General features: G+C 38.9%; 1 protein-coding gene across 1 annotated transcript in view; it reads left to right on the forward strand.

The window, feature by feature from the left end:
- Positions 1-16,435, forward strand: part of CUBN (cubilin) — a 156,338-nt gene that overhangs the window by 93,514 nt on the left and 46,389 nt on the right. The window contains exons 38-50 of the mRNA XM_075082729.1: positions 1,174-1,355; positions 2,906-3,095; positions 4,168-4,365; positions 4,685-4,831; positions 5,708-5,898; positions 6,177-6,360; positions 7,712-7,886; positions 8,922-9,100; positions 10,852-11,061; positions 11,363-11,503; positions 13,244-13,425; positions 14,991-15,162; positions 16,147-16,353. Of these exons, the coding sequence (XP_074938830.1) occupies positions 1,174-1,355; positions 2,906-3,095; positions 4,168-4,365; positions 4,685-4,831; positions 5,708-5,898; positions 6,177-6,360; positions 7,712-7,886; positions 8,922-9,100; positions 10,852-11,061; positions 11,363-11,503; positions 13,244-13,425; positions 14,991-15,162; positions 16,147-16,353 (2,358 nt within the window). The remainder of the gene's footprint in view (positions 1-1,173; positions 1,356-2,905; positions 3,096-4,167; positions 4,366-4,684; positions 4,832-5,707; positions 5,899-6,176; positions 6,361-7,711; positions 7,887-8,921; positions 9,101-10,851; positions 11,062-11,362; positions 11,504-13,243; positions 13,426-14,990; positions 15,163-16,146; positions 16,354-16,435) is intronic.

A 16,435-nucleotide genomic window follows, 5' to 3' on the forward strand; every position in this document is an offset into this window, starting at 1 on the left:
GTTTGGCCCTGTAAAGTCTATTAGAAAATGTTTGTTGATTCACAGCAAAGCTGCGAATTGACTTGAAAAATACTTTATAAAATATCTGCTGAATATAAAGGGATGCTCTAAGACATGTCACAATAGAAGTTGTGTGTATGTAAGATAAGCAGAAGAATTAGACATTAAATTCTGTCTTTTTAAATTATCATAACAGCCAATATTATCTCAAAATGATCATATTATCCTTCCAGAAGCAAAAAACTTCATGGATTACAGAAAATAAAATGTTCTCTATTTCATTGACCCTTTTCTAACAGTTTATCACCTGGTTTTCAGATCCTTCCTTCAGCCAGTATTTGCCTGTGAAGGTACAAATAAGAGCTGTGTACTGAAAACTTCTATGGCAACCCAAGTTTACCAGTAGCCTGTTAGGGTTAAAAATACCTGACCATATGTCTTTGCTAATTGAGAACGAGCAATAGTATTTAATGTTTATGTTGTCATTTATTAGGCAATTGACAAATTAAGAAAAAAGCATTTCTCTCTCAGCTTTCCATTTTGCTTTTTGAGCATGACAGTGTCCATCTATGTTTGGATCTAGATGCCATTAACTGGGGAGCAGAATTAGAAGAAAAGGAAATTATGCCAGTTCATAGATCCAAAATTGCAAACATCAGTCCGACTTGCTGCATGAACAGGCTGCTGAAGTTAAACATTCACAGCCATTCTGATTTTGCAAGCTAAGCTTCTAATAATTTTCCTTACTTTGAGACCTTTACTACTAATTTTCAAAAGGAATTATCAATAGGTCAGAGCTCAATCAAATCAGAACCATTTTTCACCAGAACACACAAAGGCATTAAAAAAAAATTATTATTTAATGCTTCTTGGGAAGAAATGAACATGAAGTAGGCAGAGTTGAGGGCAATTTAGATGTGCCATCTTCCCACCTCTCCCACATGTAGAGCTCAGATGGGTAATTTCCTTCAGATAAGGGCACACTGCACCCCTGACAACAAGAAAATAACTAGATGTGTATCCTAGGATTGTTTGAGACACAAGTTTATGCTTCACAGCGCTGTCTAGTCCTAAGTAAATCAAGTCAGATGGGCTGAAATGAAAGCTAGGCCCCCATGCTTCTTTTAACCCATGTGAATTAGAGGCATTAATTTTATTTTTCTTATTTTTCAGTGTATGGAAATGATATTGTGGGAAACAGAGGACAAATAGCTTCACCACAGTGGCCCAGAAGGTACCCTCACAATTCCAATTATCAGTGGCGGATAAGCGTTAATGCTTCACAAGTCATCCATGGCCGTATCCTGCAGATGGATATCGAAAATCATCACACATGCCATTATGACAAGCTAAAGGTGATTTCATTGTCCGAAGTTATTTTATTTCAATTAACTTTGACAAAAATTATGAATAGAGAAACCTACAAGAGGAATGGGAAGAATTTCCAAGGATCTAGTGTGGTTTATTGGTTTTGTTATATCGTCTTTTCAATAATTATTAGCTATAGGAAGGGTTGCATACTCTGTGGCTCCCTAACAGATATTTGCAAGCTGTAAGTTTGAAACTTATTAGAAATAAGTCCACAATGGTACAGTCCTGAATTTTCAAATCCAGGAATTTCAGGTCAGATAGCAGACAGAACTTTGCTCCATGCCAGTTCAATTGAGGACAACGGTGACAGTAACATCTCAGTGCCTCTAAAAATAAGGTTATTTTAAAATCCTACGAGGAACAATCCTTTACTTGGACCTTCTTTTCTCTCTGGATCAATAATTTGCTGTTGGCAGTAGGAAGGTATCTCTTTCTTCCTGTTTGTTTTTCTGTACCCTCCTGTAATACAGTCTAGCCTTTTTACCAGGCTAAAAAATACAGCACGCGTGGTGCTTAGCAAAATGGAGCAACAGAGGCAACAACTTTCTGAACTTAGCTAAACATAACTGCTTAGTTAAATAAAGTAGATCTCTTGTTGTCTGGGGTTTGTTTTGTTTTGTTTTGTTTTTTAACCAGCTGATTCAATAACTATCCTTTTCTTTCATCTTTGGGAAAAATAAAGTCAATACTAGTTCAATGTATTCAGTATATTCAATATTAATTCACTGAGATCCATATTTAATATTAGTTCAAAAAGGAAGTATAACTTTTTCCTTCATCTAATGTCAGATTTTAACAGCATCTCCTTTGCCTGTCCCTCTGAAAGCAAAATGAGTTTCTTAAATCAGTCAGACAATCTGTGGGTTTGTGGTAGGGTAGTGGGTAGACCTTTAACTTGACTCAAGAATCAGATCTTCAGTGTAATGTTAATGTTTATTTAATACTTCCTAGCTTTCTTTACTGAACATTTTTTACTGGGAGAAGAAGAAAGAACAGGTTTGAAATAGGTTTGAAAGGTGGCAAAAGGGAAGCATCTTTTAACCAGCCAAGATTTTGGTTTATAAATACATAACATGAAAATAATATTATTGTATATTTATTTGATGTAATTTAAAATACATGTGTTCCTCGGGGATGGGGGGGGGGGGGGGGAGGAAGAAAAAAAATGCCTTTTTTTCCTGCAGATAGTGTTGTTTTTTCCCTCAGCAAGGAACAAGATGGTACCAGTGGACTTTTTTAATGTAGGAGGTCAGACCATGCCCCCAAAGAGCAGCCCTGTTATGGGGAATGAGCTGAATTTGATGGCTTCCATTCAGATCCTTCTTCTGTGAAATCTTCACAATTAACAGTATATAATGGAAAGAGAGTTTTTGTTCTGTTTTTTTGTAAGACAGGTTTCTCTCTAAGTGGGATTTGCTCAAAGATCCCTCACTCATTTAAAGAGGGTAATTTTCTCCTTGGAAACGTGCTGAGTATGGGGATGGATGAAAATCTGCCTGTGTGAGGAACGGCACCGTTCTCCTTCTCTCTGCAGGTTTATGATGGGCCCACCATTCATTCTCGTCCTATTGCAACATACTGTGGTGCAGACCCTGCTTCTTTTGTATCCTCTGGCAGTTCAATGACAATCCAGTTTCAGTCAGATTCATCAGTGACTGGAAAAGGCTTTCTTTTGGAGTGGTATGCAATGGATGCTTCTGCTGTTACACACACCATTGCTAGAGGTGGGTTTTCAGTGGGTTGCACAGTTAAAAGTGATATAGCCAGTGGTATACTGAGTTTTACTCAAAAAACTCCAAGCCAACCTCACCACAAGAGAAAGCCCTGGCTATTAATGGAGGGAAAGCTTTCACTGACATTTCAATTAAGCATTTTAATAGCTTTTAAAAACAATTTTGAGGGATTGTCAGATATACTGTTTTACAGTGTTTTAAAAATAAGCATGTTGATAGAGGCTCATTTTTCTTTACACAGGTATTTCATGAAAGCTAAATATTTTATATGCTTTCATGAAAAAGTATCCCTCTGAAATACCGTTCTTAAATCACTGGCTATTGTGATATGACACCTTCCACTATAATGCATGTGATATCCATAAATAAAGAGAATATGCTCAGTATGATCACATACCTCTGACAAATAGCTCCTGGAAGGAGAGGGAATATGCTTCTGGTATCATTGATTTTTGTCTGAGAAGTTCAATGCGAGAAAGTTAAGACTAACTAGGACATAGTGCAATGTCTTTTTCCTAAATCTGATGGCAGATTTCTGGGGACAGAGGGACTAAGGATCCTGGGGCTCTGCAGGATAGTAGCAGTATGTAATGTCTTTATGTGCAGGGAGAGCACTGAGCCACTGGATATCCCAGCAAGGACTCCATCTTGATCTAAACTTATAGCACAGGCATTAGGAGTGAAGAAAGAAAAGTACTTCAATTTCAAGAGTGTCTAAATGGTTTATGTATTATTGGTTATGGATGCACCACTCCTTTCTGACGCGTAACCTGCGTTAAACTGTGGTAGATGCTCTTAGGTCTTTTGCTAGATGTTACTGATGGCAAAATAGGTCACATCATTGCTGCACCAGGTAGCACAGGAACACCCTGATAGGTCAGGATTTTCAGGTTTTGTATTCCCAGTCCAAACCGAAACAATGCTTGAAGAAATGCTTTTCTGACTCTGCACACATCATCGCTGAGCCCCCACTGTGCTTAATTATAGGACTATCATCTTAAAATATACAAGGAGTGTTCAATTTAAAAAGAGGATGCTTTCATTTTTGTCTTGTACGTGGCAGGTGCATGCGGAGGGACTGTAACAACTGAAGAAACACCTTCATTCCTCTTCTCACCGGGCTGGCCCATGAATTACAGAAATTTTGCTGACTGTGTGTGGCTTATTAGAGCTCCTGGATCCACTGTGGAGTTCAGCATCCTGTCCCTAGACATAGAATCTCACAGCACATGCAACTATGACAAACTTATTATCCAAGATGGTGAGAAGCCAGGCTTACCCTACCCTGACAGCATGCAATAGATACCCAAAGTCCCAGTACCTGGAACTCTCATGTCCATTGAGCTTAAGCAATCTAGATCGCAATGGGAACATGCTCTAAATCAGTATTATTCCTCTATGCCAAGACATTCTGCTAGTTAAAACTAGCAAAATATTTGGTGGTCTATAAAAATATTTGTCATTCTCTAAGGGGTTAAAGATCTTGAATAGTATCTGCCTGAAAATGTGAACCACAGCAACCAACAGGCAGACATGAACTGATTTAGTTTTAACACTAGTATTTCTTCTTTTCATCTCAGGAGACACTAGTCTTTCTCCAGTGCTGGCTACTCTGTGTGGACGAGAACCTCCTGGGCCAATAAGATCAACTGGAGAGGCAATGTTCATCCACTTCATATCAGATGCAAGCGTTACTGGAGCTGGGTTTAATGCTTCTTATCAAAAAAGTAAGATTTGTTTCTCTCCTCCCCCAGATAAATGTCTGCCTTGCTGCTAACAATGGGGTAAGGAAAGAAAAGACTGGAATTTTTAACAGCTGTCTACAATCTAATTAATCATACAGGCCAATTACTCAAATCTTATGAATGTGCATTAATAAATGTCTGACTCTGCAAAGGTAAAATTTGCTATTTTCCCAGCGATATAATACAACAAAGCATGATTCAACCAGACCAGTCACATTTCAGAAGTAAGAAAAGTATATGCCTAAGTCTGTAACAGCTCAGCTGAAGGGTGAAAGGATGGCCAGCTAAGAGAGGCAAATAAATCACTCAAAACACAGGCACAAAACACAGAGAGACAGATACAGAAAACTGTGTAAATTCCAGCAGGAATTTCGCCAGTTTCCAGTGTCACTCCTTCCACATGCACCCAAGGATGATAACAGATTCCTGAATGGGCTGAGGCATCAAGGGAGGGGTTAGGGTAACAATGGGCAGCCAGGGGAAGTTTTTCTGACTGGCAGCCTGAGTAGGTGACAGTGGTTTGGTCCACGGCTAGAAGCAATGTACTCAGACAGTGTAACAGTCTGCTCATGCCATGGGAGATCTTTGGCATAGCTGCCTGCTTACTTGGCTGTTAAGTCTGAGAACTGAGTCTCACACTCAAGATGTTCGGTGTGTGTCATCTTGCAATCCACTGGCTTGTATTTGAGAGATCATTCACTGTGTGCATTGCTCTATGCCCCTCAACTCCTCATACACTTGCTTCAACATTTGCTTTTACCTGTCACATCTTCCTTTTAGGAGGTGTTTTTTTTCTAAGTGAATATGTGAATAGTTGACACTCATGTTTTCTTCTTTGCTTCAACTCCTTTTTCTCAGGTTGTGGAGGCTATTTGCACACAGGCAGGGGCGTGATAACATCTCCCAACTATCCTCAAGACTATACTCCTAATCTGAATTGTTCCTGGCATGTAGTGGTAACCTCTGGATTTATCATTGCTGTCCATTTTGAACAGCCTTTCCAGGTTAAGAGTGAGGATGCTTCCTGCAGCCTTGGAGATTATGTAGAGGTGAGGTTATTGGCTAGGTCACCCAATCCTCAAATCTATTAAAGCTACTGAAACTTACAGATTTCAGTGTCAGTAAGGCAGCCCAGGTTGTCAGGAGGTGGAAATACCAAAGAGAAATGCCACAGATGTTTTTTCTCTCTCTTATTTATTGCTGTGCATTAATGAATCGCTTGGTTATTGTTTTCCCACATGGCTGGGAGGCTTAAGATGGTGTGTGCTCAAAGTTTACATTCCAGGGCTGTTTGCTTGAGTGACATTAGCAATTTCTCTTCTTCTAGCTGAAGAATGGGTTAGATAATGCTGCCCCACCTTTGGTGTCTGGAAGAGGGAATGGACGGTTTTGTGGAAGCAGCCCCATCTCTACCATGTACACCACAGACAATCAGCTGTTTGTCCACTTCATTTCTGACAGCAGGAATGAGGGTCAAGGATTCAAACTGAAATATGAGGCTAAGAGTCTAGGTAAGTCTAGGAGATAAATGTAAGTTCTGCAACTCGATAGATATAACTTGGAGTTTGTCCCCTTAAAGGAGGTAGTTGTTATAAGTCCTGACACTGTCAAAATCAGATATCTGCAAAAATGCCCTGTTTCCTTCTTTGGTGCATGACTTCTGATCCTACTCTCACATTTCTCCTTTTTAAAGAGAGGCAGCTCCAGGTCATGGAATTTGGAGATATTAAAGCAAAACAACGCTAAACTTATGGCAGACCCTTTGGCAGGGAAGTAGCATCTATAGTCAGGAAGAGATGTCATAATTCATACAGGAAAAGAAAAAGCAAACCCTAGAAACATTATTTTGAACATATAGTACCCAATGCAAGTGCTAAATTATGTCAGGAATGACCTAGGCTGGTGTGTTGAGAGTGGTGATAACATTTTTCACAAGTTTTTCTCTCAGATGAGAAAATAACATTCCCTGCCAGAGCTAACAATTTTTGAAAGAGTGAAGAAAATGGAGGCTCAGGTTCCAGGGGTAAATCAGGTACTTGGCATTTGCAGTTATTCCACTGTATTCATGACACATGCCACTAGGGACACCGGGGACCTCTTGTTAAACAGTGTAGCTAAACACAACTAGAGCAACCTGTCAATCTACTCAAATTTCCAAGTGCTTGTTTTGTGCCTACTTTTCCCTGCTGCCACAAATAATCATTCTTAGCATTACAGTAGGGGGTTCATGAAGGGGGAATCATGAGGGAATAGGTGAAGCTGTACAATAGTATTTCTACACTTCAATTTAGAACACCTGACTAAAACTGTGTGTTTACCAGTATTGCTAGAACATAGTGGGGGGTTTTGACAGAAAGATTCTGGTCAAAATAGAGATATTTTTATAGGATAAATGACCTGAAAAAATCCTCATGTTTGCTCTGATTAGCATTCCTCACACACATTCGTTATTGTCTCAAACAGACATTTCAATTTTTGGAAAGCAGAAGTAGGGAATGATTCACAGAAGCATTGATGGGTCTGACTTGTAGGCTTTCTCGCTCTTGGGAACTGGTGTGGGAACAAGGCAAGAAATACGTTTCCTGCTGGTTTGGAAGGAATCCAAGGAAGAACTAATAGCTGTTTAACTCAGGGCCCTGAACATTGGGAAATGAGGAGGACTAGGTAAGCAGGAGCACAGGGAACATAGGATTCTACTGCGTTAAAATATTTTCCCACAGTAAACAGTAAAATACATTTGGTTTTGATGTAACTATGACACCAAAAGGAAACTGTGTTGGAATATAGTGATGGCTCATATTTTTGATGCCTCACCCATTTCCTTAACAAGTTGTTTTTTATTGGCGATCTTTTCTTTCCTAGCTTGTGGAGGGAATATTTATATCAATGATTTCAACCCCAGTGGATATACATCTTCCCCCAACTATCCGAGCAATTATCCCCTGCATGCTGACTGTGTCTGGACAATAACTGCTCCTAATGGACATGCAGTAGAGCTGCAATTCGAAGATCAGTTTTACATTGAACCTTCACCAAGGTATATATCCATGTTATGTTGCCTGTGTTTCTTCAGAGACTCCATTCTGATTCTTCTTTCCCTGATATTTTCTGTAATTCCTCCCAAAGTGCACTTCCAGATTTACAATCAAAAGTGATTAGGAAATTTTTGAGAGAGATCACTGAAGCTCTCAAGTCACTGGTATACATTCCTAGGACTTTGCAGTGTGTGATATAGATTAATATAACAGACAGAGAGGAAGCATCTATCATAGAAAGGTGCCTTCTGTAAAATCTGTGCCCTTTAGTCCTTTCATATTCAGATTTTCCCAAGTGGTTTTAAGTCCAATGGATTACCACCACAACAGTTTGTCTCCTTCCTCCATTGCCCATCTGCTGATTTGCAATGGGTCTACATGTTTTGCACACCCTGTCTGAAGCACAAAACGAGGCCTAGTTTCCAGCTGACATAATTTCATTGATTTGGGGCTGGACCACTATATGCCAAAGGTGACCCTCACCTGTAAGACCATATCCAGGAAAAACGATGCAGGGTGGAGAATCCCAAAGGTGTCCTTTCTCTCTGGCTTCCCAGGATGCTGTACCATTCCAAAGGCAAAGCTGTTAGTTAAGATATTTTGGGGATTTCTAAGCCCACCTAAGTCCCCAGATTTGACTTTTATTTCCTTTGTCTGTTTTATATCTGTTCTTTAATTCAACAGTCATCAATGAGACTTGACAGGGAATATCTGCTGAATCTGAATGCTGCCAAAAATACATATTAAACATTGTCACAACTATTTTATCAGTGCTGTTCTTACCCTTCCCTAGGACTTGCTTCTGTCAGATCTGATCTGATCATAGGCTGGGCTTGGCATGAATCTTTCTCAATGTTTCTAGCACTTCTTTTGATTCAAATGTTGTATAACCATAATCGATTATGAACTTGTTGATTCTGTCCTGGTCACTCTGCATGGAAACTGATCTAATTGACTACAGCTTCATGGCTTTGTGGACGTACTGAAATGATTCCAAGCCATTACTGCTATACATTGAACAGAAAATTCTCTCCTAGCTGCACTTCCAGTTACCTAGAGCTACGCAATGGTGCTGACTCCACTGCCCCCATCATTGCCAAGCTGTGTGGAGGTTTGATGCCAGGCTTGCAGAGATCCTCAGGATCTGTCATGTACCTGAGGTTCAAGTCTGACAGCAGTGCCACTCACGTGGGATTCAATGCTAAATACTCAATTGGTAATGTTTGCATTTATCACTTTCTCTGATTTTAAAGAAGATTTTGGTCTCAAGTATCAGGCTTTTGTAACAGGGCTTAAATCATGCCTAAGAGGTGCACTGACAGATATGTGCCTCTTTCAATTAGTGTTAGAGCTAAGGCATCAAAATCATCACATGGGTTAACACCAGCATGTTCTGCACCAGCAAGAGGTGAAAATTATGGAAATAGGAATAGGAAAGTGCTCATAGATCTGCAGCAGTGGAAACAAAGACTGGATAACCTCTCGTCAAAGGCAATTATCAAAGGGGCAGTAGAAAAAAAGGTCGACGTGGGTAAAGTCATGTAACATGATTTGATTTTCAGCATGCAAAATTAGTGTCACTTTCATGAGCAGGATCCTGAAGGGGAATGCAACGATCAGCTGAGAGTTGGCAGGACAAGAACAAATTAGGAGCTTCTCTATGTAAATGTAAATCAATCTATAATGACAATGCCGCTAGACAAACAGGGGCAGCACAACAATGGACTGAAAAAGGAATGAACAGTTAGAACCATTATTTGTCAGCTGGGAAAAGAAATACTTTAAAAGTATTTGCTCTCAAGCTGCAAAAACAGGATTAGAAAGCACTAGCGAAGTTTTAAAATTAAATTAAAAATAGTCTTTGATTGAATTCAGAAATATGCTACTTTTTTGTTTTGGTAATTTTAATAATCTTCAAAGAATAGCAGCTATTATGTTAGTGTCACTCATATAGGAAAGTCTAGGACTGTTAATTTCTCAAAGGCAAAGTAGTGGACTATATTGCTTTACACAGAATTTTGCTTAATTTTGTTAATCCAATACAGTGCGCTATTATATTTCAGAATGTGAAAACTGAACCAACTTGCAAGAAAATATCATTAGTAGACAAAGTCACAATTTGTATTTATCCATAACAGATTTATGGTATCTCAGGTGTACACCAGTCACCCTGGAACAAAGCACTAATCACTCTGAAGAGCAGACAATATGAATAGAACTGTCATTGCCACAAAAAGATTGTAACTAGCAGACACACCAAATACACAGTAAAATCTAATAAATTCCACCTGGGAATATTATTTGCTGTAAGCTTTAGTATTATAAACTTACATTTGCAGGTACCACCAAGAAATTAGTTTTCAGAGAAAAAAAATTAAAAATAAGTAGCTGTTTCCCAAATTCTGCATTGATCCCTTACCAAGGCATCATAAGGGGTGGAATATGAACAGCAAGGGACTGTAGGAAAGAGAAGAGGAGTCTGAGCCATAGCCGTAGGCCCAAGCCAGCTGTCAACTTTTGTCAGTCATAAAAAATTTAGATCCATGTGTAGCAAACTAAATTTCTTTATAATTATCTGACACAGCTTTCCAAGATCATCTGATAAATATGGATGTGAGTAGAGACTAGAGATAGACCTTGAAATCTGTGAGTCTATTCAAATTAATAAGGGATATGACAGAGAGGAAGGGATGTTTGCAGTGGAAAGGGGTGTGGAAAAAACCACAAACCAGACTAGGACTGGTTGAATTAGAAGGAGAATGCAGAAGATTTTTAACTGGAAGGCAATTCCTATTTTATTAGGGAAATTATTATATTTAAAGGTCCCTTCCAACCCAAAGCATTCTATGATTTTATTACTAGAGTTAACAAACAACCCAGCTGTGCCTTAGCTTTAAGTCTCATTTAGGAGATAGGTGATCTCACTGAGATCCTTCAGTCAACCAAGCAATGTTCTTCCTTTTGCAGCTGCCTGTGGTGGGACAGTGATAGGACGAACTGGCATCATTGAAAGCACGGGGTATCCTGAGCTTCATTATCAAGACAACCTGCTGTGTGAATGGTTTCTGCAGGGTCCCAGGGGCCACTATCTTACCATCAGCCTAGAAGGCCTAGATATTCAAAACTCCTCCAACTGCACAAATGACTTTGTGGAGATCCGAGAATACAACAGTTCCGGTCTGAGAATTATTTCAGTGTTTGTCTTCCCTTCCCTAGTACTACTATAAAACCTCACCAGAGGTTCCTGAAAGCGTTTCCCTGTGGGTACAAAGTGAGCCTTTTCAATGTACAATATTTGCTTCCATCTGCCTTGTTTGCTGAAGCAAAGTAAAGCAAACAAAACCCTTCTATTTCCCAGCAATTACTTGATGTTACTAGTTTACTCCTGCCTGTTCAGTTAAATTGGAAAGTGATCGTTGAATATAAATATAAATAATATATTGATATAATTTTGTCTTTCTGTATTTAATTTTTGCAGGAAATTTGTTGGGTAGGTACTGTGGTAATACTCTCCCTGATGCTGTGGACACCTCTGACAGTTTTGCTTATGTCAAGTTTGTCACTGATGGATCAGTCAATGCCCAAGGATTCCGACTGCGCTTTGATTCCAGTACTGAAGGTTGGATTTCTAAGGTTGCAACTTACTTTCAGGGAAGCAACATATACCACTGACCGTAACTGCACTAGTACAGCATATATTGTAGGTCACTTATTCTTGGAGTGGTGTGTATTTCTTTGCTCTTAAATTTGAACTCTCGAGGAAGTATGAATACAGCTCTCTGATCATTACTTAGCCAAGCTGAAACTCTGAGATGCAAGCAGTGTTCTGCTATAATGGATGTTGCCATCAGTGGTAGGTCTCACAAAATGAAGCGCACACTTCCACACCTTTTCCCTCCAGCAATCAGTCCAGGGATGTCCTAACATATCCTCTCCACATCCCTTTTGATGAGGAGGAAGGTAAAGAAATGCTGTGATTTTCCTTTATGTTATTCTGTCCCTCTGAGGTGAGTAGTGTTGCTAAATCTCCCTAAAACCAATGGTTTTTAACCAGTAGGTTTTAAGCAGAATCACAGAACTGCAGAGCCATTGAGGTTGGAAGGCACCTCTGGAGATGAGCTAGTCCAACCGCCTTGTTCAAGCACAGTCAGGTGCAGAAAGTTTCCCAGCGTAGTGGCCAGTAAGGTTTTGAATGTCTCCAGGGATAGAGGCTCCAAAACCTCTCCGGATAAACTATTCCAGTGTTCAACCACCCTCACAGCAAAAAGTGTTTTTGTGTGTTCAGATGTTTCAATTTGTGCCCATTGCCTCTTGTCCTGAGCACAATGATTTCAAAGAGCTACCCTGGTGAAGACTAATAACATTCCTGCTTCACACTTCCCTTTCACATTCTTTAGTGCCCTTTCAATGTTTGTCCTGCCAAAATATGGCTACTTTTTGAGAAATTCTTTGCTGTAGTGGTCTTGAAAAATCTCCTGCCTTAACTCCTTCCAGATCATTTAAAAGCTCAGCTGAAAGCTCCTTATTCTTCATGTTTGCTTCTGCAGTAAAATAATGAGGGGGAAACAAACTCCAAAAGAATGTTATTCCACTTCTAGGACTCTGTTAGCAACCATAGAAGAGAAACTGTATCAGTAAAAATTTAATGCAGGTGGATACACAGATTAGATTATTCTGCAGTGTGAGTGTGAGGAAAGGGACTGACTCTCCTACTGCACTCCATTAAACTGTATCTCTGTATTTTAAAAAGAAACTAAGTGTGAGCTGGTAAATTTATACCATTAGTCTCAGAAGAAAAATGCATACTATACCCAAGACCTTTAATGTCCTTTCTTCAGAGCACAATTTGATATTCATAACAAAGATAGGAAAAATACAAAATAACTGTGCTGAAAAAGTGTTGCTTAAAATCCCTGAAAGCTTCTTGTCTACTTTTGTTAACCATCAGAGGAAAAACACATCTTTCATCATTACCCACTCTAAGACCCCGCTCATTCTGTGTAGCTCTGCCCAGTCATCTGAAATGTCTCAATCCTGCCACAGTGAGAGGCTTGTATCTCTTCATATCAAAGCTTGTGGGTCACTCAGGCTTCTGAAACCTGTCATCAGCCCTTCAGAGAAGGAAATATTAATAATTAAACTAAAAGGAGCTGCTATGGTCAATTACTATTCAACTACATTTATGGCTGAGTGATAAAGACTGGCAGGAACCTAGCTATTTAGACAAACATATGGACAGGATAGGCATAGCAAATCAAGCACTCAGGATCTCTTTTCCTTGCATTATTGATGTTTTTTTGCTGTAACTCTATAAGCAATGCTTTACTCTAAGAAGTGTTCCAATATTTGGGTATTTCAGCATGTGGTGGGGATTTTACTGCCCCTGTTGGGACATTTACTTCACCCAACTATCCCAACCTATACCCACATAATCGAGTGTGTGAATGGAGGATCACAGTACAAGAAGGCCGACGTGTGACTCTAACCTTTAATGATATGAAAACTGAAGAACACTGGAAGTGCTCATCAGATTATGTGGCTGTAAGTATTGGGTGTGAAGGCAGAAAGTGCTCTTTCTAATCCCTTTTGTGGAGCATTAATGGGCATAATAGGCCTGAAATGTTATTTATAGGTCTACATCTGGTTTTAAGACAAATCATAATTTAGTACAGGGAACAGATAAATGAGAGAAATTTATCTCTAAGGTGTCTAAACTCATCTGCTTGTTTTAGAGTATAGAAATTTTGAAATTATGTTCCAGGCAGAGGGGAGGGCTTGAAGAAATAATTGGAATTCACTCTTTTTCGGTTATGGAAAAATGTTCCAGGGGTTTTGAAACTTTTCACTGCCTCTTCTCTGTGGACACAAAGTCTGTCAGTCATCAGTCTGTCAGTCTCTTTTGACTTTGGAGGTTGTAACTGCTGTTGTTACTTATTATGGTCAATTAAAAATAAAATTTAAAAAAAGTCAATAGGCCAGAGATTGTAACAAATGGTTACTACTGTGTCAGAACTTGCATATTCTGAAAGAAAGATAGGGAATACCCAGGAAATTCTACTTCTTTATCACCCCTCATCTCCAAAAAGATAGATTTTGGTTATTTTATCATGCTTATTTTAGATTTTTGGTTATTCGGTGCAAAAAAAAAAAATCAAACCTGACACACAGAACTGGAACTGGTTAGATGTGCAAATGCCTCAAATATATAATTCCTCTATGAAATTGCAGGAATAAGAGATCTACTTTAGTTTCCCATTTGTTCAGGTTAGCAGTGCAAACACAAGAGTTAACTTTAGTATGATCAGAAGCTAGCCTATGTGCAAGTGTGAGGGGTGAAGTAGCTCTCCCTTGTGATTTGTAGATGATCTTCCCCTTGTTTTCCTTCACAGATGCTCTAGACAGACCATGGGGAGCTGGCTTTTTATCCATTAATGAAGTAATGATCTCTTAAAGGAAGATCTGTCCTGCCAGTTTTTGTGCCTTCAGCACTCCTAACATATTGCAAATCTCAGTGGGAAATGTAGTTTCTGCCTTGCTTGCACCACTGAGATAGTAGTAGAAAGAAGTAAATTAACTTCTAGGCTACATGCTGGATGAAAGAAACTGAGCAAAATACATCTGGATCATCAAAAAATGAAATGTTTGAATAATATAAAATGCCCACTAGCACTGAAGCTGTTGGAGGAGATTTTTGATAATGCTGACGTTGGCTTTAACAAGAATGCAAAGACAATAATTTGAAATGGAATTAATATGATCAGTATCTGGCATTATTAAGTGGTTGAAGGTATAAATATTGATCTAAAATACAGGGTTTTTCCTAATGAAATTGTTTCAGTTTCTGTTTTTTAAAAAAAGAAAATAGTGAGGGAATATGTTTATGTTTTTCCAAAATAAACAAGGTATTTTTTAATATTTTACTTCAGATCCTCATCCATTCAAGGCAATGGAAGTTCATTCCAAGGTTTTGATTAGATTTGGGAACTAACCTGCTGTGAGGGACATCAATGAACCTTGTATTAAAGATGTAAAGCACTGTTAAATGATACAGGAGATGCTCCTAAGACTGTATTTTTATTTAATAAGAGTTTATTTTGACCCAACAGGTTTACAATGGCCTCAGACAGAACTCTCCCCAGCTGGCCAAGCTGTGTGGTGAGGTAAATCCAGGCACTGAGGTGAAATCCTCTGGAAACACAATGAAAGTCATTCTGGTGACAGATATGTCTCTTGCAACCAGAGGCTTCAGTGTCTCATACACATCTAGTGAAGATGCAGGTAGTGTGTGTTTTTTAATTAAGTGATTGATTTTTGGTGAGTCATTTCATAGCTAAAGTACTGGCACATGTCAAAAAAATGACCCATACAGGAAATAAATCTCTGATACCTTTTTTCTCTTTTACATCTCTGGATGGGAGTAGATATATATCTTCAATTAGTTGAAAGGACTTGAAAAAATGGAGACTCTTTGGGAGTTACAGACTTTATGTGCCTGTTATGCCAAACTTCAAATGGAAAGAACAACCTCTGTTATGGATCACAGTCCTTATTCTCATTACTGATTTCTGGGTTTGTACTTAGTCTTGAGTAAGAGATGGTCTAAAGTGGCTTTATTCCATGAAAAGATCCAGAAAACATAGTGCCATAGACAACTTGAATAATTCAAGTGCTTCCTTATTACTCAGGGGAGTAATTAATTTACTCTACCTTGTGAAAGAGTGCAGCTAGCCTACTTTTGCAAGCTCAGCCTCCAGAGAGGAGGCAGCTGGCAGAGCCTTACTACTACAGCTGTAAGTCTTTCAAACTTGATTTTCCAACTCCACCCCGCCAAGCATCCTACTGTAACATAAGTGTACTGCTCTTGAGGGCATGCTCCAGAAAAATCTTCTCTTGAGTCTAGAGTTAGGTAATAGGTAGGGCTGAGCAATACTGAACTGGAGCTGCAGTGGGTTTTTATCAAAATGTTAAATAATGCTTGTTGTGTTGATGGTGTTGCTGAAATATTTTATTTGATATCATGAACAATTGTGGTTTCTTTGCTTTGCACATGTGTTTTTAAAGCTTGCCAATAATTTCTGGAACACTAGGCATGAAGTCTTTTGCATGTAGCAGTAAATTATAAAAAAGAAAGAAGATGGAAAAAGATTTGATCTAATCAGTACATATGCTTGCTGATGTGCATATCAGGATAAACAGGGGCAAGATTTCTCTTCATACAAGAATCATTATTATTTTAAAACAAATTATATTTTGTTTCTGCAGTTTGTGGTGGAACCCTGATGGGATATGCAGGTGGGAATTTCTCTTCTCCTGGTTATGATGGTGTCAAAAATTACACAAGTTACCTGAACTGTGAATGGACCATTGAAAACCCCTCCCACTATAATTCATCCATATATATCTCTTTCGAGGATCTCCACTTGGAACATCACCAGGACTGCCACTATGACTACCTAGAGTTACGAATAGGTTTGTATGTTCAGCAGGAGAATGGATTAAGCCTATCCAGATTCCAGTTGTGCAACTGCGTTTGTGACAAATCTTGTTCATA

Source organism: Phalacrocorax aristotelis, chromosome 2 (genome assembly GCF_949628215.1).
Source record: "Phalacrocorax aristotelis chromosome 2, bGulAri2.1, whole genome shotgun sequence".
NCBI classification, from domain to species: domain Eukaryota; kingdom Metazoa; phylum Chordata; class Aves; order Suliformes; family Phalacrocoracidae; genus Phalacrocorax; species Phalacrocorax aristotelis.